This window comes from Pseudomyrmex gracilis, unplaced genomic scaffold (assembly GCF_002006095.1).
Source record: "Pseudomyrmex gracilis isolate BER0280 unplaced genomic scaffold, ASM200609v1 scaffold_1707, whole genome shotgun sequence".
Classification (NCBI taxonomy): domain Eukaryota; kingdom Metazoa; phylum Arthropoda; class Insecta; order Hymenoptera; family Formicidae; genus Pseudomyrmex; species Pseudomyrmex gracilis.
The window spans coordinates 1-22483 of NW_018022291.1; the positions used below are offsets into that span (position 1 = coordinate 1).

At 30.9% G+C, this 22483-nt stretch overlaps 2 protein-coding genes across 2 annotated transcripts; both read left to right on the forward strand.

Annotated features, from left to right (window-relative positions):
• The first annotated feature begins 509 nt into the window (after positions 1-509).
• On the forward strand, positions 510-15172 carry LOC109862386 (fatty acid synthase-like). Its single transcript, XM_020442422.1, has 15 exons — positions 510-560; positions 1869-2079; positions 2557-2807; positions 6421-6649; positions 8196-8614; positions 9375-9659; positions 10325-10532; positions 11330-11490; positions 11768-11938; positions 12007-12488; positions 12591-12895; positions 13063-13467; positions 13854-14866; positions 14953-15024; positions 15131-15172. Exons 2-15 carry the CDS (start codon positions 1917-1919, stop codon positions 15170-15172), a joined length of 4206 nt encoding a protein of 1401 aa, XP_020298011.1. The 5' UTR covers positions 510-560; positions 1869-1916.
• On the forward strand, positions 14846-20115 carry LOC109862385 (fatty acid synthase-like). Its single transcript, XM_020442421.1, is given in 8 exon segments — positions 14846-14866; positions 14953-15191; positions 15732-16428; positions 17170-17992; positions 18151-18632; positions 18731-19024; positions 19215-19466; positions 19558-20115. Coding segments are annotated over 7 exon segments (2676 nt in total). The 5' UTR covers positions 14846-14866; positions 14953-15171; the 3' UTR covers positions 19666-20115.
• The last annotated feature ends 2368 nt before the right edge of the window (positions 20116-22483 follow it).

Consider the following 22483-nt stretch of genomic DNA (forward strand, 5'->3'; position numbering starts at 1 on the left):
ACGTAAGGGTGATCACAAAAGTCGAAGCGAGCGTGCTTAGATTTAATTAAATAAACTCTGTTAAAGTAGCGGTTTGCACCGCAAGTTAAATGTACATTCGTGTAATAAAAGTGTGTGTGTGAGAAAAACAAAAGAAAACTCTACCATTCTGACAAAGATCCTTACACTAATATCTCATTGAAGAAGGCCCTTTACATGTTTATATTTTTTTTCTAGTAGTTTGGTATGTTGGACCGATTCCGTATGTTCCTTGTGTTCATCATAGCGAGCGGGCAAACTCTATCAATATTAATTATTGCCGTTAAATTGTAGCCGACGAGCTGTGATCGTGTGTCGTCGAAATCTGATAAGTAAAACCGTGCGATTAAAGTTTGAAGTGCCAAAAATTAGGAAGGTACGCGGGGAAATCTACAACACATACTTTGCCGAGGCCGAGCATCTATTTTATCAACGCTCGGATATTTACTTTGCAGCTACGTACTATTTATTGTCCGCCACTGCCGTGTACACGCTCGAACAACTTTTCCGCACTCACACCTGGCGCCCAACTTCAAGATTTGGTGAGAAACATTTTAAGATATGCTTGAAAAAACGTGCCGAAGGTGTACTGCACCTTCGCAATAAAATCCAAAGCGTGGTGCGCGTCACAATATACATATATATACATATATATACATAGATATACATATATGTACATATACATAAATATACATATATATATATATATATGTACATATACATATATATATATACATATATTTATTTATTTATTTTATATACAATGTTTGATTACTCTTGTGTTTTATATAATGTTTTCTATACCCTATAAGCAGTTCTCAGTTATTATTTACAAAATATTAAACATTTTATTCAATAAAACTGTTGAAAATGTTATATTGTACATAAAGATACTAATGATCTTATAACTTTATGTTGCTTTATCAAATTGAGAAGAGTTGTTTTTCCAGTATATTATGAGCTAACAAGTACCAGTATGATCAAACTGCGTTAGAATAATTGTTTTAAAAAGTCAAGCGTATATTATGAGAGTAAGCCATTGATGTCGAAACACGTAAAACTATGTTTTTTGCATACCGTCGTTTGATTGTGAGTCATATGCAAATAGTTTTGTATGTAGGTACAAAATAGCGTATCTTGCTATTGCATACCTTATTCTGGTAGAGTACATAATTACTCCGGCAACAATATCAAAACCAAAATTCTTGCACGAAACACTTCATAGTGAAAAAGTTAAGGTAACGCCACCGATCTATGCGCACGTAATTGCGAAATTTGTGATAAATTGTTTGCAAAATTCTTACTCAACGTGAAATTTAATTTGTGACTGCGCGTGACATAGTCAGCAACAACGTCGCTTACGCGCTGTGATTAACAACAATTTAATCATATAAAATCTTCTTTTTTATCAAACATAAAATATGATGTAAACAACTGAAAATAGTACAAAATTATTATGAGTTTCATATGATATTATTATATGAGAGTTAAAGATATTAATTATTAAATTCTTTTTAAATGCGTGTTACTCTCTCTGTCTAATTGTTACACTTTATAGTTCCGTAATTGTTCACAAACAAACATGGATCTTCCAGACCCATTCAAAACACACAATAATTCTACGTAAAGAAAAGTAAATGCTATTTGACGCATCTAACCATTACAACAGTTTTAAATGTCATTATTTTTTATACATAGTATTATTTATAAAAAATCTTTAGACTCTGAAATTTCTAAATTAGAAATATTTGTTTGAACGATTTGATACAAGCGTTTCTACATTATTTAATAAAGTTATTTTTAATAATTAAAACTGAGGATTAATAGTCTTCTTGAAATGTTTATTTAAGGACCTATATTTGATATATACATTATCGTTAACAACAAAAGAAGCAAACATGGACTGCAACAAACAATCTACTTCGTGTAATACAAACAACGAAATTGTTATCTCTGGTATTGCTGGACGATTTCCTAATTCTGATAATATGAAACAACTTCAGGATAATCTTTTCAATAAAATCGATCTTGCTTCGAACGATCATCAAAGATGGAACACTGGTAAGATATTTTTTGTTGAGTGTGGGTGTGTGTGTGAGAAAGAGAAGAACTGAGTGATTGGCTAATTACTGCATAATTCCTTCACATTTCTATTCAGTAGCATAAAACGTAAACTTTACACATTTCACGTTCTTATCGAGTAGCTGATCGATGGCGGCGTTTACTCTCGCTAACATAAAGTATTGAAAGTCTCGTACGTTTATTGTAAGCCAATAAAACAATCTTAAATATAAACTTTTCTGAAAACTTAAAACAGTCCTAAATGTAAAATGCGATATGTAGCTGCATTTGGCATTAGAAATTGAAAATCGAAAACAAATAGAGCTACTCGATTAATTGCAGTTACGCAAGTACACAAATTTCTGAGCTACAAATGCACTTCAAAATTTTACAGTATGAAAAGCGATCTATAAGATATTTGATCCGAAATTTAGCGCAAAGTAACTATATTGATGGAAACTATTTGAATTTTGGCAGCTGAGTTTGACATGCCCTCTAGACTTGGCAAGATCAATAACATAGAGAAGTTTGACGCACAATATTTCGACATTTCTATGACTGAAGCTCAAGTATTAGATCCTATGGCTAGAATGTTACTGGAACACACTTATGAGGCAATTATTGATGCTGGACTTAATCCTGAAGAGTTACAGAAAACAAATACTGGTGTATTTATAGGATGTTGTTTTTCTTTGACATTTAATGAACTTATGTATAATAAACCTCAGGTACAAAAATTGTTTGATATGATAAATTAAATTACGATAAATATTATAGTATTTCGGTTTTTACTTAAAAATTACTCAATAGAATCATAGAGAGAAACATTGATAACACATATTTCATTATGTTTTCTTACGACACTTTTGTGTGCCATCACTTTCACTTCGATAGAATTTAGGAGCTATATTAAAAACTCAAGTTTGATTTGAGTTTATGCTATATATATATATATATCCATTCAACTTTTTAATTCTGCCATTAATCTACATCTACAATTTGTGAAAAAAAAGCGATTTTTGTTTTATATCCGTGTGCATATATAATTATAATTCAGGCTCGGAATTGTTTATACAAAATTCCTGATAAAGATAGGCACTTTTGCTGCTTTTTCTTTACTGCTCTTATCAACAATAATTCTGTCTCATGCTTGATAAAAAGCGTGCTAAAAGAGAAGCGCGTTTGCGTCTTGAAACGGTAACTGTCGTTGAAATGTGTACAAGCGAGTAAAGAAAATCAAAGAGGCGTCATTCTTAAAACTTCGGCTGAAGATGCAAATTATGAGTACTAAAGTATAACCACTTATTAGCAATATCAAAAACTGGAACTGGCTCAGTGATCTCGCGGCCTGAGTGCAGGGGTTACAAACATGAGAGTCCCAAGTTCGAATCCGCTTATCACTTTAGAATGTTTTTCTGGGCCGGTCTCTTTCAATCGAGTTAATCAAGTGATTGGCGAACTAAATCGGGCCATCAAAAAATTAATTTGAGTAAATTTTCGAATTAATTTTTCTCCCACAAGGCGATCTTAAGAGGGTCCTGGAGCGTAATATATACAGGGTGTCTGACAATTACTTTAAATTCTCTCGTAGGCAGGTAGAAGAAGTAAAACTGACTCAAAAAGTCCTGAACCATTTGTTTCTATTACATATAATAAAAAAGTAATTATTGAATAAATCAATCCAATCAACGCCGACTTTTAGCCGGGCGGACGTTTGTGAGCCGCGCGGAGCGTTCACGCACACCGTGGTTCACTGACATGCGTTCGGCTAAAGGTAGGCGCTGATTAGCTTGATTTACTCAATAATTTCTCCTTTATTATATGTAATAGAAAAAAATGGTTCAGGACTTTTTGACTCAGTTTTACTTCTTCTACCTGCCAACGAGAGATTTCAAAGTAATTGTCGGACACCCTGTATATCGTGACTGTTACCTATACAAGTGACATCAACCATAGAACGTCGTTAGAGAAACAAGGACACATATATCAAAAGAAATTATATTAGATTTAAACGTATTAGTCAATGTTTGTATATTTTTGTCTTCCAAATCATAGTCTAATAGTCTCATTACATTTTTGAATGTTATGTTTATCTTGGACATTAATTTGGTTTTTATGCATAATTCTTAAACTGTAAATGCTAGTACACTAAAGTGGAAGTGATTGTAATTTTAAAAATTGTTGTTAAGTTTTTTATATATTGAAATGTGTCCGAGATTAATTTCATTATTTTCTTTTATTCTATAGAGCCGTTTTTCTATCCAAGCAATAAATACAAAATGCAATCTAAAATACGAATTACTCGTTCGATCGGTATAACAGAAAGATCCAGGCACGAGCCCGATACAGATGGGCAAGCCCACTATGCCGTGTATCGCGTGATAGTAGTAGTATACTGTACAATCCTAACTTGACAGAAGAGAATGGAAAATAAAAAGAAATGCTGAAAAAGACTAGAGACAAAGCAAAAAAAAAGTGGAAAAGAGAAGATGACCCGCAATTGCTCGTCCGGTTATGAGCACGTTAAAATAATTACGTAAAATTAAAAGTATCAAAAAATGAATATAACCCTGATAGGAAAACATTTACAAAATTATGTGACAAAATCTTGCACTAAAATTGTAATTTACAATTATTTAAATATATTTTCGGAAATAGATGTAAAAACATTGATCTTTTATGAAATATTTGTGTTTGTTTGCAAAATTACTTTCCAAATACTATTTCGTCAAAGAATAACGATATGGCGAATCATCTTAGTGCAATCATTGCAAAATCGTCGTCACTCATTATGCCATTTTTGTGGAATATTTTCACAATTTGCTTATTAAGAAACATTGACTCAAACAAAAATAGTTTCTATTCATCAAAGTAAATGTAATGGCACGCAAAAGCATAATAAAATATATATATATGTGTATACATATATTTACTCTATATATGTATAGGTATAGAGTAAAAGTGTCTATTACGAGATACCTTTTTGTAAAGGCTTATAATTTACTAAATATGTAATCTTAACTTTTAGTTTTATGTTGAACTTATGGGAAATATATTCAAGGTTTATCACCAAAAATGAGCAATCGATAATATCTATACTTTGTTGTATGTAAATTTTTTTTATCAAAAGTGCCGATCTGCCCATTCAAAAAAAAAGTTTCTAATATGAGACACAAGGAATTTCTTTCCTATAAGAATCTAAGCAACAATAGAACTATCGTCATTCTTAACATATGTTGTTCAGTAGTATGGGACGTTAAAGTGTTTAGATGCTTTTGAATATCTCATTGGTTTGCTTCTTACTGTTTTAACAGCCTCTAATTGAATGTAAAACCACGATTGCTTCTTCTTTGCCTTCATGTGAAAATATGATTACTAAACACTTATTAATACATCAAATAAAGAACTTGACAGAATAAAGAACTTGACAGTTCTTAATATAAAGTACCTCATATTAAGAGCGACTGCGTGTCTCATATTAGAGAATATAAAATTGTAGAAAGGTGAAGTTTACCGATAAAGTATGTAATAAATTTACAAAACTACATGATAAACCACTTATAATGCATGTGTACATTTGAGTGAATTGAAATGACAGTGAAGCCTATGACATAAAAGTGGTAAATACATATTTTAAATTTATAATGATTATTTTTCTTATCTGCGCGTACGCGATAGCTTCTTTGCAGACACCACGTCACTTTCGGCAATGAACGACACTAACAAAAAGTTTGATGTTTTTGTGTAAGTGATGTGTTAAAAATATGCAATTATGAATTTGCAGCCATTTACAATAAAATAGCTATCTCCCATTAAGCGACTATCTCATAATAGGCACCTTTAGTTTATATACATGGTGTCCTACAATTAATTTAACAACTCTCGTAGGCACGTAAAAGAAGTAAAACAGAGTCGAAACGTCTTATACCATTTTGCTAAATTCGCATTAGTTTCCAAGATCTTAATTAACAAAGATCCGCGAATAAGCATGTATCAGGCTGTCTTACGCGCGTAAGATTGCCCGATGCGTTTCGCGCGCTCACGGTATTATCCGTAGTAACGTATGGAAGGAGCTATAATTATAACAGCATATACTATAACGTATACATAATAAAAGATAGCCGCGCGAAGCGCGTAAAACAGCCTACTACATGCTTATTCGCGGATCTTTGTTACTTAAGATCTCGATAACTATTGCGAATCTCGCAAAATGATATAAAATTTTTTGACTCAGATTTACTTGTTCTCTCTGCCTACGAGAGATGTTAAAATAATTATCGGACACTTTTTGTATACACATGTACATATGTATGTGTAATTATATTTTATGTGTAATTATAGATAGCTGAACATGTACATTCATCTGCCAAACTTTTCCTGGCAAACAAGATTTCTTCTTGGTTAAATGTCTCTGGACCATCATACGTTGTAGATACAGCCTGCAGTTCAAGTCTTTTCGCTTTAGCTCATGCGTACACAAGAATGAAAAACGAAGAATGTGATGCGGCCATTGTAGCTGGTGTTAACCTGTGCTTGCATCCTTATATAACGTATCAATTCTTTAGTCTTGGTAAAGTTAATTTTTAAATGATACTATTGTTACACAGTACATATTTGGTTTTCAAGTTTATCACAAAATATGATAATGATTAACGATGCAAGAAGAGAGAAATAGGAACCAATTACGAGATGAAATGTAATAGATATCTCAATTTCTTTTCACAAAGTCCATTAAACCATAAAATGGGCACTGTTTTTACAATGGTTGATAGATCTATTTTATTATCAGAACCCATATATCATCGTAAAAATCTTTATTATGTTATTGACACTCTGTTAACTAATAATTATCCACTCGACTTTATTTTTAAAATAATTAACAGGCTTAACCCTTTGCGGTCGGTGCCGCCACTGTGGCGGCATTTGTAATCTGTCGTAGAAGTCGGTGTCGCCGCTGTGGCGGCATGATCACGTCTCGAAAGAAACATTACAGATTAGCATCAATATATTGTGTCCTTTNAAATATAAATATATCTACCTTAAATCGCTTAAGCAACAGTGGCTCCGAAAAGCTAAATTTGCGCCGACTAGCTGGTACTCCCAAGCGAAAAATTTACCGACCGCAAAGGGTTAAAATGTTGTTCTCTAATAAACTTAATAAACATCTTAAAAATCATAATCTTTTAGACAACACAGACAAACCACCAACACATTATTGTGTAATTCCATATATATCAAATATTGAGCGTATCTTTGATCCTCTCATAAAAGTAGCAATCAGAAATAATACTTCAGTAAGACCAGCTTATAGAAATTTTAATTTACTTAACAAATTTATGAAAGCACATAAAGACTATGTTTCAATAGATAAACAGCAGTCTGGTATCAGGCTGCTCTTCAAACCCTGATGAAATGAGTTGTAATGTTCACGAAACGTCGGTATAAAAATGACACTAGCGCGGTTCAAACCCGAAAAAACATCTTTGTATGTTAATATTTTTATCTTATTTTACTAATGGACTATTTCATTATTAAGGTATATGTCCAATAATTCACAATTTATATACAATTTTTTTATATATTTTTTATTGTTTTTATATGTAATTTAATTCTTAATTAGACTTTTGATATTTATAATTGCCAGTTGTACTATGTATTTGTAGTTTCCACTGAAGATGACTTTAAATATATAGTCAAAACGTTTAGAATAGTGATGTATGTATTAACGTTTATTATATTTCATCCCGTAATTATGGTTCCCATTGTCGTCTTCTTGCATCATTAATTTTTGTATCCGGAACCGGAGGTCATCCTCAAAATCGTTTTTTCATGATAATGATTATTGACATTAAATTGTGCGGAGTGAAAGACATGAATTTTTTCTAGTTCTGTTTTATTATTGCGTCAGACTGCTTTAGCTGACCACCTTCAGCTGATGATAAACGATCACATAAGAGCCAAGTGAAATAAATTAGCGCAGCAGCAAGGAAACGCTAAAGAAAATTTATTTCTTTCGCCGCGCATAAATGACGGCTACTGTACATTAATAATGCTGAAAATTGACCAGAGAAATAACATGTCCATAAGACAAACTATTATTATATAAATAATTTTAGGAGTATTGTCCGCTGATGGTTACTGCAGACCTTTTGATGAAAACGGCAGTGGTTACATGCGCAGCGATACTGTAACAGTGCTGGTTTTGCAGAAAGCAAAAAATGCAAAACGAATTTACGCTACATGTGTTAATGTTAAAACAAATTGCGATGGTTTCAAAGAAGAAGGTATTACATATCCCTCTTTTAAAATGCAGAAAGCTTTACTAGAGGAGTTTTATAAGGAATGCAAAATTGCACCTTCTGAGATATCTTATATGGAAGCTCATGGAACTGGTACTGTAGTAGGCGATCCAGTAGAAGTTAAAGCTATTGATCACGTTTTCTGTAAAAACAGAAATAGTCCTTTATTGATGGGCTCAATAAAATCAAATCTTGGACATTCTGAGCCTGCTAGCGGTCTCTGTCAAATAGCAAAAGTATGTAGATATATACATGATAAGCTATAATAAATGACCCATTTTTACTTCGTTGTATACTGTTTCTACAAAAAGTTCAAAATATAAATTCTAAGATTTTGAAAACATAAGTCAGTTGTATTAGTTTAAATAGCTGTGCATACGAACAACGCATGTTCATGTGTGTATTTGCTTTAAGCGCTTAGCGCTTTAAGAAGCAATCTAGTTTTATTGTCCAAAGCAAAACCGCTGAAATGCATCTCTTATTGTGAAAATCAGTCAGTTAATATTTCTAAACGGTATACCATTTTTTTAAACATTACACTCTGCATCTTTCACGCTTAGAGACTCGTCTCGCGAGTCTCTTTTCCGTCTTCACATTCTTTTGTTGTTGTTTTATATAAAAATGCGTCAAATGCTCATAAATTTACCATTTGAAATTTTCCTGCAAACAATTATCAGCAACTTTTTAAGCCTGAAAGTAATGTAAGACTTTTTATAAAAACCTTCTAAATCGTATTCTTAGTTATCTTGCAATTAGTCAGCTGCATTAAATAAATTTGGCTTAAAATAACTGGCCAGCAAAGTGTTAAAATTATGTTATTGTCACTCGATAATATATACGCACTATAAGCAATGATGCGCAATTTGTAGAAATTCAACAAAGAGTGAAGGTAACATCTGACAAAAGTCATAGAAACAACTCGATTCTGAAAAGTTGAGTCAAGGGAAACTCTGCTGTAACGTAATAATAGTATACACATAATTGTAAATGTTACAGGTACTGATAGCAATGGAAACTGGTAAAATTCCAGCAACTCTGCACTTCAAATCACCGCGAAAAGATCTTACTGCTGTTCTTGAAGGTAGAATTAAAATTATTACTGAACTTACACCTTGGAATGGTGGGTACGCAGGTGTAAATTCTTTTGGATTTGGTGGCGCAAACTGTCATGTATTATTAAAATCAAATCCGAAAAATAAGATAAAAAAACTAGACGACTTACCTAGACTTGTAATTGTGTCTGGTCGTACTGAAGAAGCTGTTCAAACGATTCTGGATGATGTAAGAGCTTAGAAATTATATTAATCGAGAATCAAATTATTATTTTTTTTTTTTCATTTTTATTTACCCAAAACTAGATTAATTCTGGAGTTTAAAATCTTGAGATTAGCTTGTGCAAAAGAAATAAGTAGATACTGTTTCGGAAACTTGTCAACGTCAACTGCAAAACTACGGGTTCCCATTTAAAAATTTTGAAAGTAAATTTAGCACAAATGGGAAGATAATTTTCAGATCAAATGTCAGCATCTAAGAACTTCAGAAACATAAATTTTAGTATTTCTCATATTTTTTGAGATATTTGTCTGACGCAAGTAATATGAAACACTAGAGTGTTTTGTATAGTCCGAACTGGCTAAATTTCTCGGAAAGTAGACTCAGTTTAAAAAACAATGTTTGAAACAAAAGTTGCAAAGTATACAGCGATATATTTACTGATGTTAATAAATTGACTTATGATAATGTCAATGTCACATCGATTTTTATAAATAGAACTTTTTTATCGCATATTCTTGTAGCTGCCATTGAGGCGTTTTTGAAACACTAGTTACAAGCCATTTGTTGATGAGTACTTGCTGAGTGACTTTATGAGTCCTTATATTTTGAAACAATTTACTGTTTTGTATTGTTTTTACTTTTTTTAAATAACGTTTTTTATTACGTTATAGGTACATAATCGGCCGATAGATACAGAATATATTGCTCTTTTACACAGCACTTATAATAAAAATATAGAACGTCACCCGTATAGAGGATATACTATAGTTGGATTAACAGAAGATCATAGGTCAATTAATAAGATAGAATGTTATTCAAATATAAGTAAACAAATATGTTTTCTATTTCCCGGAACAGATGTCATATGGAGTAATATAGGTATTTAATTAAATAAGTTATTATACATGATTTATAAAATATATAAAGTATTATATGTGTACACACTCATACGCACACATGTATGTATTGTACACGAACACGCTCACTCTAAAAATGCTGAAAAACTATCAATTTCAATTTATGTCAATATATTCTTTGCTCTATTTATTTATATTCGTTGTTAATTTATTTTTTCTATGCTATATGACCTTAATTATAATTCAGTATGTAGATCAATAACTGCGAAATGTTCGACACACAATGATGTAAATTTGTTTTATATGAATTGTGTTTGGATAATGTTTTCATTTTTTTTACCAAGTAGAGAACTTTAGGTTCTGAAGTTTAAACTAGAAATATATAAACGGTAATAAGAGCTGTTCGCTGGATGTTGTGTGTAAATATGCGTGTGTGTATATATTTATATATATATATATATATGTACTCACGAGTAAATCTTACACGTGAGTTTTTAAATCAATTTTTTTATTTCTTTTTTTCATCATTTATTATATCCAACTCAGAAGGTTGAAAATATAACCAAACTATTTTGGGTTGCATACTTGTCACATTATTACTTATTTTCAAGTTACATTTTGGTTTGTAGTTGCCGTTAATTACTATTTCTTGCTTTTCTTTACACCACACCGACCTCAAAAGAGCTCTTTATATATTTGATCTTGAAGTTACTTTATTTGAAATATATATATATTTCTTGTTTATTTAAGCATGTTTTTGTTTGAATGTTCAGTTTGAATTCATGCATATGAATAATATTTTTATCTGTTATTTTTTAGGCCAAGATTTAATGAAACTACCAATAATTGTCAAGACAATTCAGAAATGTGATGAAGCACTAAAACCATACGATATATGTGTCACGGACATTTTATTAAATAAAAAGGAAACTACTTGCAATGACAATATAAAATCATTCGTGGCAATCATTAGTATTCAGGTAAATAAAAAAAAACTTTAGTTTGTAAAATTAGTTTTGTATATTTACGATTTGCTTTTTATATTTGTTGAATTGTGGCGACTGCGTGACACAATTACGTCTAATTTAAAATTAAAATGTGTGTATTTTATATTTTAATAATTTTGCACACATATACAACATATATCTAGTTTTTGGCATTTAAACCAGCCAGTAAATTGTATTTCGATAGAGTAGTTCTGATGTTATGATATATTATCTATAATAGAATATGTTATGTTATGTTATTTTTATATAGATTGCAATAGTAGATCTTTTACTACATATTGGAATTGTGCCCGATTATGTACTTGGTCAGTCGATTGGTGAACTTTTGTGCGGATATGTGGATGAACTTTTTCCTGTTGAGGAAACAATTTTAATGGCGTATTATATGAGTGTTGCGTTTGATAAAATAGAAGTAGAACGGGTAAGTAAGTGTAAGTACTTTATTCTGTGTACATACGCATGTTACTGTATTGTTATGTTTTTTTTCAGTGTGATTATATTTCTGCTGCTTCTAATCAGTATTCAGAATCTACTAAATTAAAGCTACTAGAATATCTGAATCAAATAGCACCATATAAATCTATGAAAAATTTTAAGTATAGTAAGAAATGGTTAAACAAGTTTTTGCCTCACAATAAAATATACAACTCACTTACGCAGTTATCTGCTGCAGAATATTATGCACACAGTGCAGTATATTCGTCACTTGAAGAAATTTTACCTATGATACCGAAAAGTGTGGTAGTTATTGAAATAATATCATATAATAATTGGCAATTTTTTATGAAAAACTGTTTAGATTCAAACTATATTTCATTATTTCAACACGGTCACCAAAATAATATAGATAGCGTTTTGAAAGGAATTGGGAATCTTTATAATATCGGATGTCAACCGCAAGTTGCAAACTTATATCCGCCAATACAATTTCCAGTCAGTCGTGGAACACCAATGATATCTCCTCTNATAAAGTTTGTTTGTTTTTTTGTTTTGATGAAAAATAAGGATTAATTTTACCTAATATTATATATAGTTATATATTTTATATAGTTTATATTTTATTGCTGTTATAGATGGGATCACTCTGAAAATTGTTACGTTGCAAACTTTCTAAATAAGAAAAAACCTACCATTAGAGAAACAATTCAAGAGATTACATTCAAAGATTCCAATTTGAAATATATGTATGATCATGTAATTGACGGTAGGATTCTATTGCCAGCTTCAGGTTATCTGATTTTAATTTGGAAAATGATTGGAACAATGTCATGCTGCGACTATAAAGATATACCAATTATATTTGAAGATGTTAACTTTCTTCGCGCTACTTACTTATCAAAATCGACTACAGTTAAACTGACTCTTTCAATACAAAACGGTAAGAGTCTATTTGTATATTTGTTTTTCCTTCTATCTTCTCTCTCTGTCTCTTTCTCTCTTTCTTTCTTTCTCTTACAGACTTTCTTTCTCTTACACGCACACATACAACAAATTTATTATACATATGTTTATTTCTCTATTGTTTTCCTATTAATTATTATATAGGCAGCAATCAGTTTGAGATTAGTGAAGAAACTACTGTTGTTGTTACTGGAAAAGTGTGGATTCCACATGATATTGCAAATCATAAATTACTTATTCATAATTTAAAAGAACCTGAATATAACGTTACAAAATGTATGAATACCAAGGATATTTACAAAGAATTACGACTTCGTGGTTATCACTATTNTGGTATATTTCAAGGCTTGAAAAGTGCATCAATTTCAGCAAAAATGGGATATATTACATGGTCAGACAATTGGACAGCATTTATTGACAACATGCTGCAGATGAAAATTTTGTTACTAGATTCCAGAAGTCTTTTTGTACCAACAAGAATTCGTAAATTAGTAATTGATCCTCAATTTCACATAAACCAAATACAAACTACGCCTGATGAAAAAGCGAGTAAGTATATTATAATGAAATATACTCCACATATCATATTTTATGGATAAAATCTGTACGATAAAATGTAAGTAAAAAATAATATAAAGAAAATAAGAAACTTTCTGTACACACATACATACACACATTTAATACTCTTAATATTAACACATATCTTGTCATGGCAAAAGATCTAAATTATGGTACATATGTGCAATATCTGTTACCATACCCACTAACAGACATTTCAAAGTAGTATCACAAACATTCTTCTACATCGAGTGTTTTTTGTGAAACAGTTATCGACAATCTCTCTCCTGTCTCTACCATTATACATCTCTATTATGCTATCTCACTCTCTTTTCTTTTTAAATTTCTGTAGTGGAGATATACAATTTTTATTTCAGACTTTTCTGTACGCGTTTATGATTCTCTGGACGTTATAATATCTGGAGGAATAGAAATGTATGGCGTTATGGCTACAAATATACCTCGACAAGTTACTGAACCTATTCATGATGAATATTGTTTTATTGCTCATTGTGATCGTGCTGTGATGTCTCTAACAGAAATTATACAAATATCAGCGCATATCTCGCTTGAATGTAATCTAGTACTACAGGCAAATTTTATTGAATTAATTGAAGATGTTGACACAGTTACAGAGCAAGATCTAATCTCTACAATCCTTTATGACATTTTAAATAATTTGCCAATGATCGAACCAAATGTTACATTGGTTGCTCCAGCTAATCGTTTCAAAAATAATGAATTATCNNCAAATATCAAGCAGTCCGACAATTTGACAAAANATAACAATTTCCTAATNATNNTTGTTTTCAAACTTTTAACAAAAAACANAAGTGAATTAATCAATACATTATTGTCTACATTAAAGGAAGGTTGCTTTGTGCTGTCAAGAGAAAATCTCACTGAGTCNTACAATTATACATTATTACAACAATATAAGTTGAATATAGTTTTAGAGAAACGTACAGAGAAAGAGGCATTTGTGCTTTTAAGAAAAACACAAAGCATTGTACCGCAAGAAGTTATATATATAAATAACTCTGACTTTTCGTGGATTAACAAGTTGAAGTCTGCATTAAACATGGATGATAAATTAAACGCATCCACAAGAACAATATTAGTTGCAGACGATTTTGAATGTGGCATATTGGGTTTTATCAATTGTTTACGAAAAGAGCTGAACAAAACAGATGACAAGATTAGATGTGTATTTATCCAAGATGAAAATGCGCCGAAANTCTCTTTACAAGACTCTTTCTACATAAACCAATTACACTTGGACTTGCCTATTAACATTTTACGCCCCAACAAAGTTTGGGGATCGTATAGACATCTTCCGTTACCACAACTAAAACCAAAATTNGTACAGCATGGTTATGTCGCTCAGAGTGTATGTTCATATAGATTTATAAATTAATTTATGATATTTTCCTATTGTGTATTTTTTATTACATCAGTATTGAATATTTGTTGCAGGTGCGAGGTGATTTGAGCAAGTTGCGTTGGGTTGAAGGCCCGATATCTCCTGATTACAAACAAGAAAATCTCGTACGTGTAGTTTACGCATCACTTAATTTCAAGGATATTGTGATAGCTACCGGTAGAATTTCTTTAGAGATTTTTGGAAACGCAAGAAATATCGATTCTTTCTTAGGATGTGAATTTGTCGGGTACAATGCAGCTGGTAAAAGAATAATGGGAATATCTACTGTAAGGTATGGAGAACACAAATTTATTAGTTGTTACAATTTATATACAAAACAGTTATTTCCAATAATTCACTTTTACAAGATTAAGCTGGTCGATGCAATTCACAATCCTTTCCTGTATTTTTCTAAGGTTTGACACGAGTTGCGCGACCTTATTGAAGCCGGGACATACAAACAAATTTAAAGTTACTTGAATTTTGATAGTAAAACCAAAAAATCTATTTAAATATTATTCAGTTATGATTCTGCAATTCCTGTGCATGCGTATGTGCGTGCACCGCACATATATTTTTTATCCATGAATGGATAACAATTAATTTTAGAGATTTTTACAGATAGAACAAGTCAATGCTTTACGTATGACTACAAGCTACACCAACTAATATTTTGTTAATGCATTTCTATGAGAGTAAAATGCTACTGTGTTGTTTCTTGTCACGCGTAACGCATTGAATGTCCTGTCTGCAGACGCCAAAGTTTACTGTTAAAACATAGAAAAACAATATGTGTATTTTATAAACTACTACTTTAAGTAAACCATTTTAGAGGAATCACAAATCTTATTGTGGCTGATCCACAACTTTGTTGGATCATTCCTGACAAATGGACGTTTGAGGATGCTGCAACTGTCCCAATTGCTTATTGTACGAGTTATTATGCTTTGTACACACGTGGAAAATTAAAGAAAGGAGATAAAATTCTTATACATTCTGGAACTGGTGCCGTTGGGCAATCTGCAATTTATCTCGCGCTTTTTGAAGGATGTGAAGTTTTTACAACTGTAGGAACACCTGAAAAACGCAACTTTATAAGAGGAAAGTTTCCTTCTATACCTGAAGATCATATAGGAAATTCTCGAGACACCAGCTTCGAACAAATGATTAGTCAACAAACAAAAGGTCGAGGTGTGGACATCGTGCTAAATTCTTTAGCAGAAGACAAACTGCAAGCATCTATTCGGTGTTTGGCAAGAGGTGGTCGATTTTTGGAAATTGGAAAGTATGATTTACTATCTAACAATACTATAAATTTAAAAGAATTTTCAAAAGGTATTAGTTTTTATGGAGTTATGTTAGATAAAATATTTATTAGTACTGATGTAACAAGAAAAATAAATATTCGTAACTCGATAACCAATATGATTCAGCGTGGAGCGATCGTACCACTTGTAAGAGAAGTTTTTGAACAACATGAGGTAGAAACCGCTTTTAAACATATGGCAGCTGCAAAACATATAGGAAAAGTAAGTTAAAATAAACCTAAACTTACAATTTTTACACAAAATGTAATACTGTGTATAGCAACTAAAGGCGTTTACGTCATGCGTGATCGAGGTTGTATATTTCATATATACATTACTTAAAAAAATAATTATTTAGAATTAACATATAAACGTTTCAATATACTTATACCGATTTACACTGTGGTTTTTTTCACCATAAATGTCGAATAAAAAAGTTTAAGTAAAAACAATCTTAGCAAAATGTTACTTAACTCTTAAGATTGCAGTAGAATTGAATATGTGGCTTTGCCAGATTATGCAGTTCCTGTTATTAATCTGCTATCGATAGTTCGATAATGACATAAATGCTATTTGTTGACAAAAACTTTAGACCTGATTATTTTGCAAACGGCTTTCAATGTTTTGCGATATTCTTGTAACCAACAATATTGTAGCCAACTCTTTACAAATTGTTATCAATTTATTTAATTATTGAATTAAAAATTTAAACCAATTACTGAATAAAAATGTAAAAATAAAAGCTACAAATAGTTTTGTGTCATGTGTCGAAAATATATTTTATTAAAACAAATATTTTATTTTTGTGTGTTTCTGTCTCAATATAAAGAACAGTTGAAATATAACTTTACTAAAACTTTTTAAATTTAGTAAAACCTTTAACTTTAAATATAACTATTAAATATAACTTTAAATATAATTTTTAAATATAACTTTATTAAGACTTTTTATTTTTACTTTTAGGTAATCATAAAAGTACGTACAAAAAAGGAAGATGTGGACGCTCCTATTCTCGCGTATCCTCAATATTTCTGTCATGAACATAAATCTTATATTATTTTGGGCGGTTTAGGCGGTTTTGGCCTGGAGTTAACTGACTGGTTGATTCTTCGTGGCGCTCGAAAAATTATACTCATTTCACGAAATGGTATAAAGAACGGTTATCAACACTCAAGAGTAGAGTTATGGAAATCGTATGGAGTAAATGTGCAAATAATGACAGGTTTTGACGCATCTACTCATGAAGATTGTGCTTCCATTTTACATTCTGCCAACGAATTAGGACCAGTAGATGCTATATTTAATCTCGCAGTTGTGCTAAAAGATAATATTTTCACGAATCAAACTCCGGAAACATTTGAAGAAACATTTCAGTCNAAAGCTCTAGCTACAAAGCAACTGGACGATTTGTCTAGAAAAATGTGTCCTCATCTGCGACATTTTGTGGTATTTTCATCTGTTTCTTGTGGAAAGGGAAATCCTGGACAAACTAACTACGGTATGGCCAATTCGATAATGGAAAGAATCTGCGAAAAAAGAGCGCAAGATGGATTACCTGGCATGGCTATTCAGTGGGGTGCGATAGGTGACGTCGGTCTTGTCGCTGACATGCAACAAAACAATAAAGAACTAGTTATCAGTGGAACATTGCAACAACGAATATCATCTTGTTTAGAATCACTAAACACTTTCTTAATGCAGAATCGACCGATTGTAAGCAGTATGATTGTAGCTACAAAATCGAAAATTTCTGGTGATATTCTGCATGTTGTGATGAACATTATGGGTAAATATAGAAATTACTATATTATAAACTCTTCTCTTTCCCTCTTTCTTTTTATCAACAATAACAATGATTTTTTATTCCATTATCAAATGATACTTTTACATGTTTGTATATAAATTTCATACTTAACGCTCTCTCTTTGTCTCTTACACACATAGGATTAAAAACTTTAAAAGGAGTTGGAGAACATGTACTCTTGTCTGAACTTGGTATGGATTCTATGATGAGTTTAGAAATTAAGCAAACAGTAGAAAGAGAATTCAGTGTCTTTTTCACAATCCAACAACTTCGCACTCTCACATTTGCTAAGCTCAAAGAAATAGCTAAAAAAGATATGTACGACCAAAAGAATATTGAAACACAACTTGACACGAATAACTCGCAACATATAAAAGTCTTTAATCTTTTCCGGTTAATATCTGACTTAGATATATTTTCAAACATTTGTATAGAGCTCTCTACACAAGGAGAAGTAGATAGAAACCAAGTATTTCTTTTGCCAGGAATTGAAGGATTTGCTAACGTATACACCTCAATAGCTTCAAAAATTAAAGCTCCTGCAATATGCTTACAACATAGTTCTAATTATCTTCCTGAATCTGCTCACTCTGCAGTACACTCAGCCACTGATCTTCTACCTGTATGTAGTAAACTAGAAATTTGTACATCTAGAAATGAAATTATAAGTTTTATGGTGTTTACAAGCAATATTAATTACAAAAATCCTGTATTTTTTAGCATATATTATCAAAACTAACAGATTCTACAGAATTTGTAATTGGCGCATATTCATATGGATCTCTTATTGCTATTGAAATGGTAAAACAATTAGAAGCTAAAAACTTTCGAGGACGATTAGTCGAGTATTAATAGATAATAAATAAGACGATTATTAGAGTATTAATAGACGGAGCTCCCAAGTACTTAAGAAACTTACAGGAAACATTTTTCCCTTTTACTAATAATCAAGAATTTCAACTTATTGTGTTAAGGCAATTAATGGATGTGTTTAATATACCTGTATCAGAAGTGGTATGTAATATATAATATTACACATACAAGTGTGAAAGACAACATACATGTTATACAATATATCATATACAGATACATACATATATATATAGCACTGACACATTAAAACTATGGCAAATAGAAACATATTCTATACATTTAACATTTACTAACAGTTAATATTTTAATATTTGTTTAATATTTGTTTTAGATTATATCAGAAATGAGTAAATATGTTACCTGGGAAGAAAAACTAAATATTTTAATCAAAAATAAGTCTGAAATAGCCAATACGATTTCTACTGATTCTATTAAAATATTTTGTACAACAATTTACAAACATTTAATTGCTATTCGAGAATATGATATGTCTTCATTGGTTTCAATCCGGTCACCTATAATATTATTGAAAGCAACAAATTCATTACTTCCTTCGATAGAAGAAGATTTCGGTTTAAATAAGGTAATTTAGCAAATATTCCACTTTTCTTATGTAATATATTTTTTTGTCCTACTTTATATATTTTTATATAACAGATGTGTTTTTGTCGCAGATAAGCAAAAATGTACAAATTCACTACGTAGATAGCAATCATATATCAATAATTAACACTGAACTGGTTGCAGCTGCTATTAATGGAAACATAAAACAAGAGCAATAAATAGTTTGTCGTCGAGAAAAATAACAAGAGAATGTAAAAGCATTACATAAGTAATTTGCTGTCAATTTAACAAAAACAAACAAATTATCTGGAAAAGAGATGCCAAATTTCTGGAAGAGTGCGCGATTTAAAAAACATTTATACAACATGTGTCTTAATATACATGAATCTAATAATGACTATTTAGTGGAAACTATGACTCTACTAATCTCAACATTATTGTAACGATATCAAAATTGATTTAATTTAACTTTGCGAACTCAAGCATATAAAAAATAGGTAAATCTTTTAAAAACAGACAATTGTTTTCAGGAAATTTTTTGTTTTCTGTAAATTGACAGCAAATTATTATTATTGCTTTTTCCTTGCTGTTGTTTTGAATACACACTACGGGTTGTGAGTTGTGACTAAAAAATATGGAGTGTGATTTAAAAAACTACTTTTTGTAAATCGAAATAAAATGGATTTTGAAGAGAAATTTACATATATTGATTTTCTAAAGATGCATCTCAACATACATTACTATTTACAAAAGAATTACCAAGAAAGTACAAAGAACCAAATTTTAAAATTTATTAAATTATTACTTTTAAACATTAATGTCTTTGATAAAGCCAGTATATATTCGATTCTTAATGAATAAACTACCATAACTAATGCAAACAATAGCGTTCGTGGAACATACCTAGAAATAACTACATTTTCTTTTTTCTAGGTTACTACTAGCATAATCTTGTATTTATATTCTCATTCTTTCATCTTTTATATATTTTCAAATCTCAACAAACTTGTATCGAACAACGTTTATACAGCAAAACAAAAGCAGTATTTAAAGATATGTTGTGCACATCAAATCAAGACTTTCTTTTAGATTTCATTCTGCAGTGTTTCGGAGTAAATAGTGTAACAACGAATGCTTTTCAGGTAATGACACAAGCCGAAACAAAAATTATTTTCCGCATAACATCCGAAAGCGAACGGCTCTTCACGACTATTTATATATTATTTATTCGTTTAAAAGACGTCAGAGCCCGAGAAAAATTATTTTATTTTTATTTTTCAATAAATATTGAGAGAACAGAATGATTTTTGTGTTGCCTTGTGTCGCTAACTGGAAAGCATCCACATGCAAGCAAAGAAACACAGCGAAAGTACAGAAACAAATCAAAACAGTGTATCGTTACAAAAGATATAATAGAGCTGATATCAAACAGAATCTGCTATTATAGTTACTGATATCTTTGTGATGTCTCTTTGTTTCAAACTTTATGACGTGAAACTTTTTGTACCGATTCAAGTGACCGTCTTATAGACTGTGAAGGAAATGTAATACGGATTTAAATTATAAAGTGATATTTGCAAGGCCGAAGCTCAGACTTTAGCATAATGGAGAACGCATAAAAGAATCGACCAATCAAAGCATTCTAGAACAAGAAGTAAAGGATAGAAATAGAAGGCTGAGTTGATTGATTCTTTTATATCTTTTGCGTTGTACATTACGCGAAAGTCTGTGCTTCAACTCATACCGTCTATCATAATTATGTATGACTATATCTAAATCATAATTGTTGTACTTTATANATGATGCACACCTTATATATACTTAAATATATACTGTAATGACTTATACGCAATTACATAGAAGACTAACAGAAATTTATATAAAATTATACACAAAATATTGTAAACATTAACTATATATACAGGGTGATTCATAACAACCTGTTATCCTTGAAAATACATAGTTTTGATTAAAGTCTAATAAAACTTCTTATTTGGCAAAAAAACTTTGTTTGAAGCTTTTATTTTTTGAGTTATTAATAAAAGCATTTGACTTACCACAAGTCGGATACAAGAGGTAGACAGGGATGACGCATCTCGCGCGACCGATTATGTGTTGTGCCTGACGTGATCAGCTGATCGTTACACACAGTTTCTGTATTTTTCTCTGTCTCTTCTCTCTCTTTCTCTCTTTTTCTCTCACTTACTTATTTAGTCATTCGTAATTTCTATTACTTAATCCGTGCATNACATAAATCACTATCACTCACGGTGAGTTGCGCTACCCTTGCCTATCTCTTGTATTCGACTTGTGGTAAATCAACTATTTTTNTTAATATCTCAAAACGTAAGCTTCAGACAAAATTTTGCCAAATAAAACGTTGTCTTAAAATTTAGTCATATGTATTTTATAAGAATAAGTATTTTCAAGGATAACGGGTTGTTTTGCATCACCCTGTATAATATTCACAATGCATAATGAATAATACATAGGACGCACTTAAGTATAATCGTATATATAGCAATCGCCCCGTTTATATATAACATACATATAATATATATGCTCTATAATTTGTAACTATATATAATCCTGCATACTTGTGCTGCATTTGTATTCAAATGTGCATTACTATATATGTATACAACTATATAATAAACCTCGAATTAAATTTTGATAGTTAAAACTTCACAAGCTAAGCACAGCAATATACGAGCAGTCATCATAATAAAAATATTTTTAAAATACTGTGTAACATCATTCATTTTTTAATGGAAAATTGCCGTCACTTCATAAATTTAAAAACTCCGGAAAACTNCATTTTATGTTTCACAGACAAACGCGATTTATAAATCTTTCTCAAATCGTTGAAACTGATAGCTGCAATATTAGGTCGGTATCTTATTCTTATAGCGATTTTGGCTGATCTGTACCGATTGCACATTTCGGGTGTCGCGCAGTGAACCAGAAGAGCCAACTAAATGATCAAAATTTAATTACGTATTCACACAAACAAAAGATTTTTATAAATATGCAAAT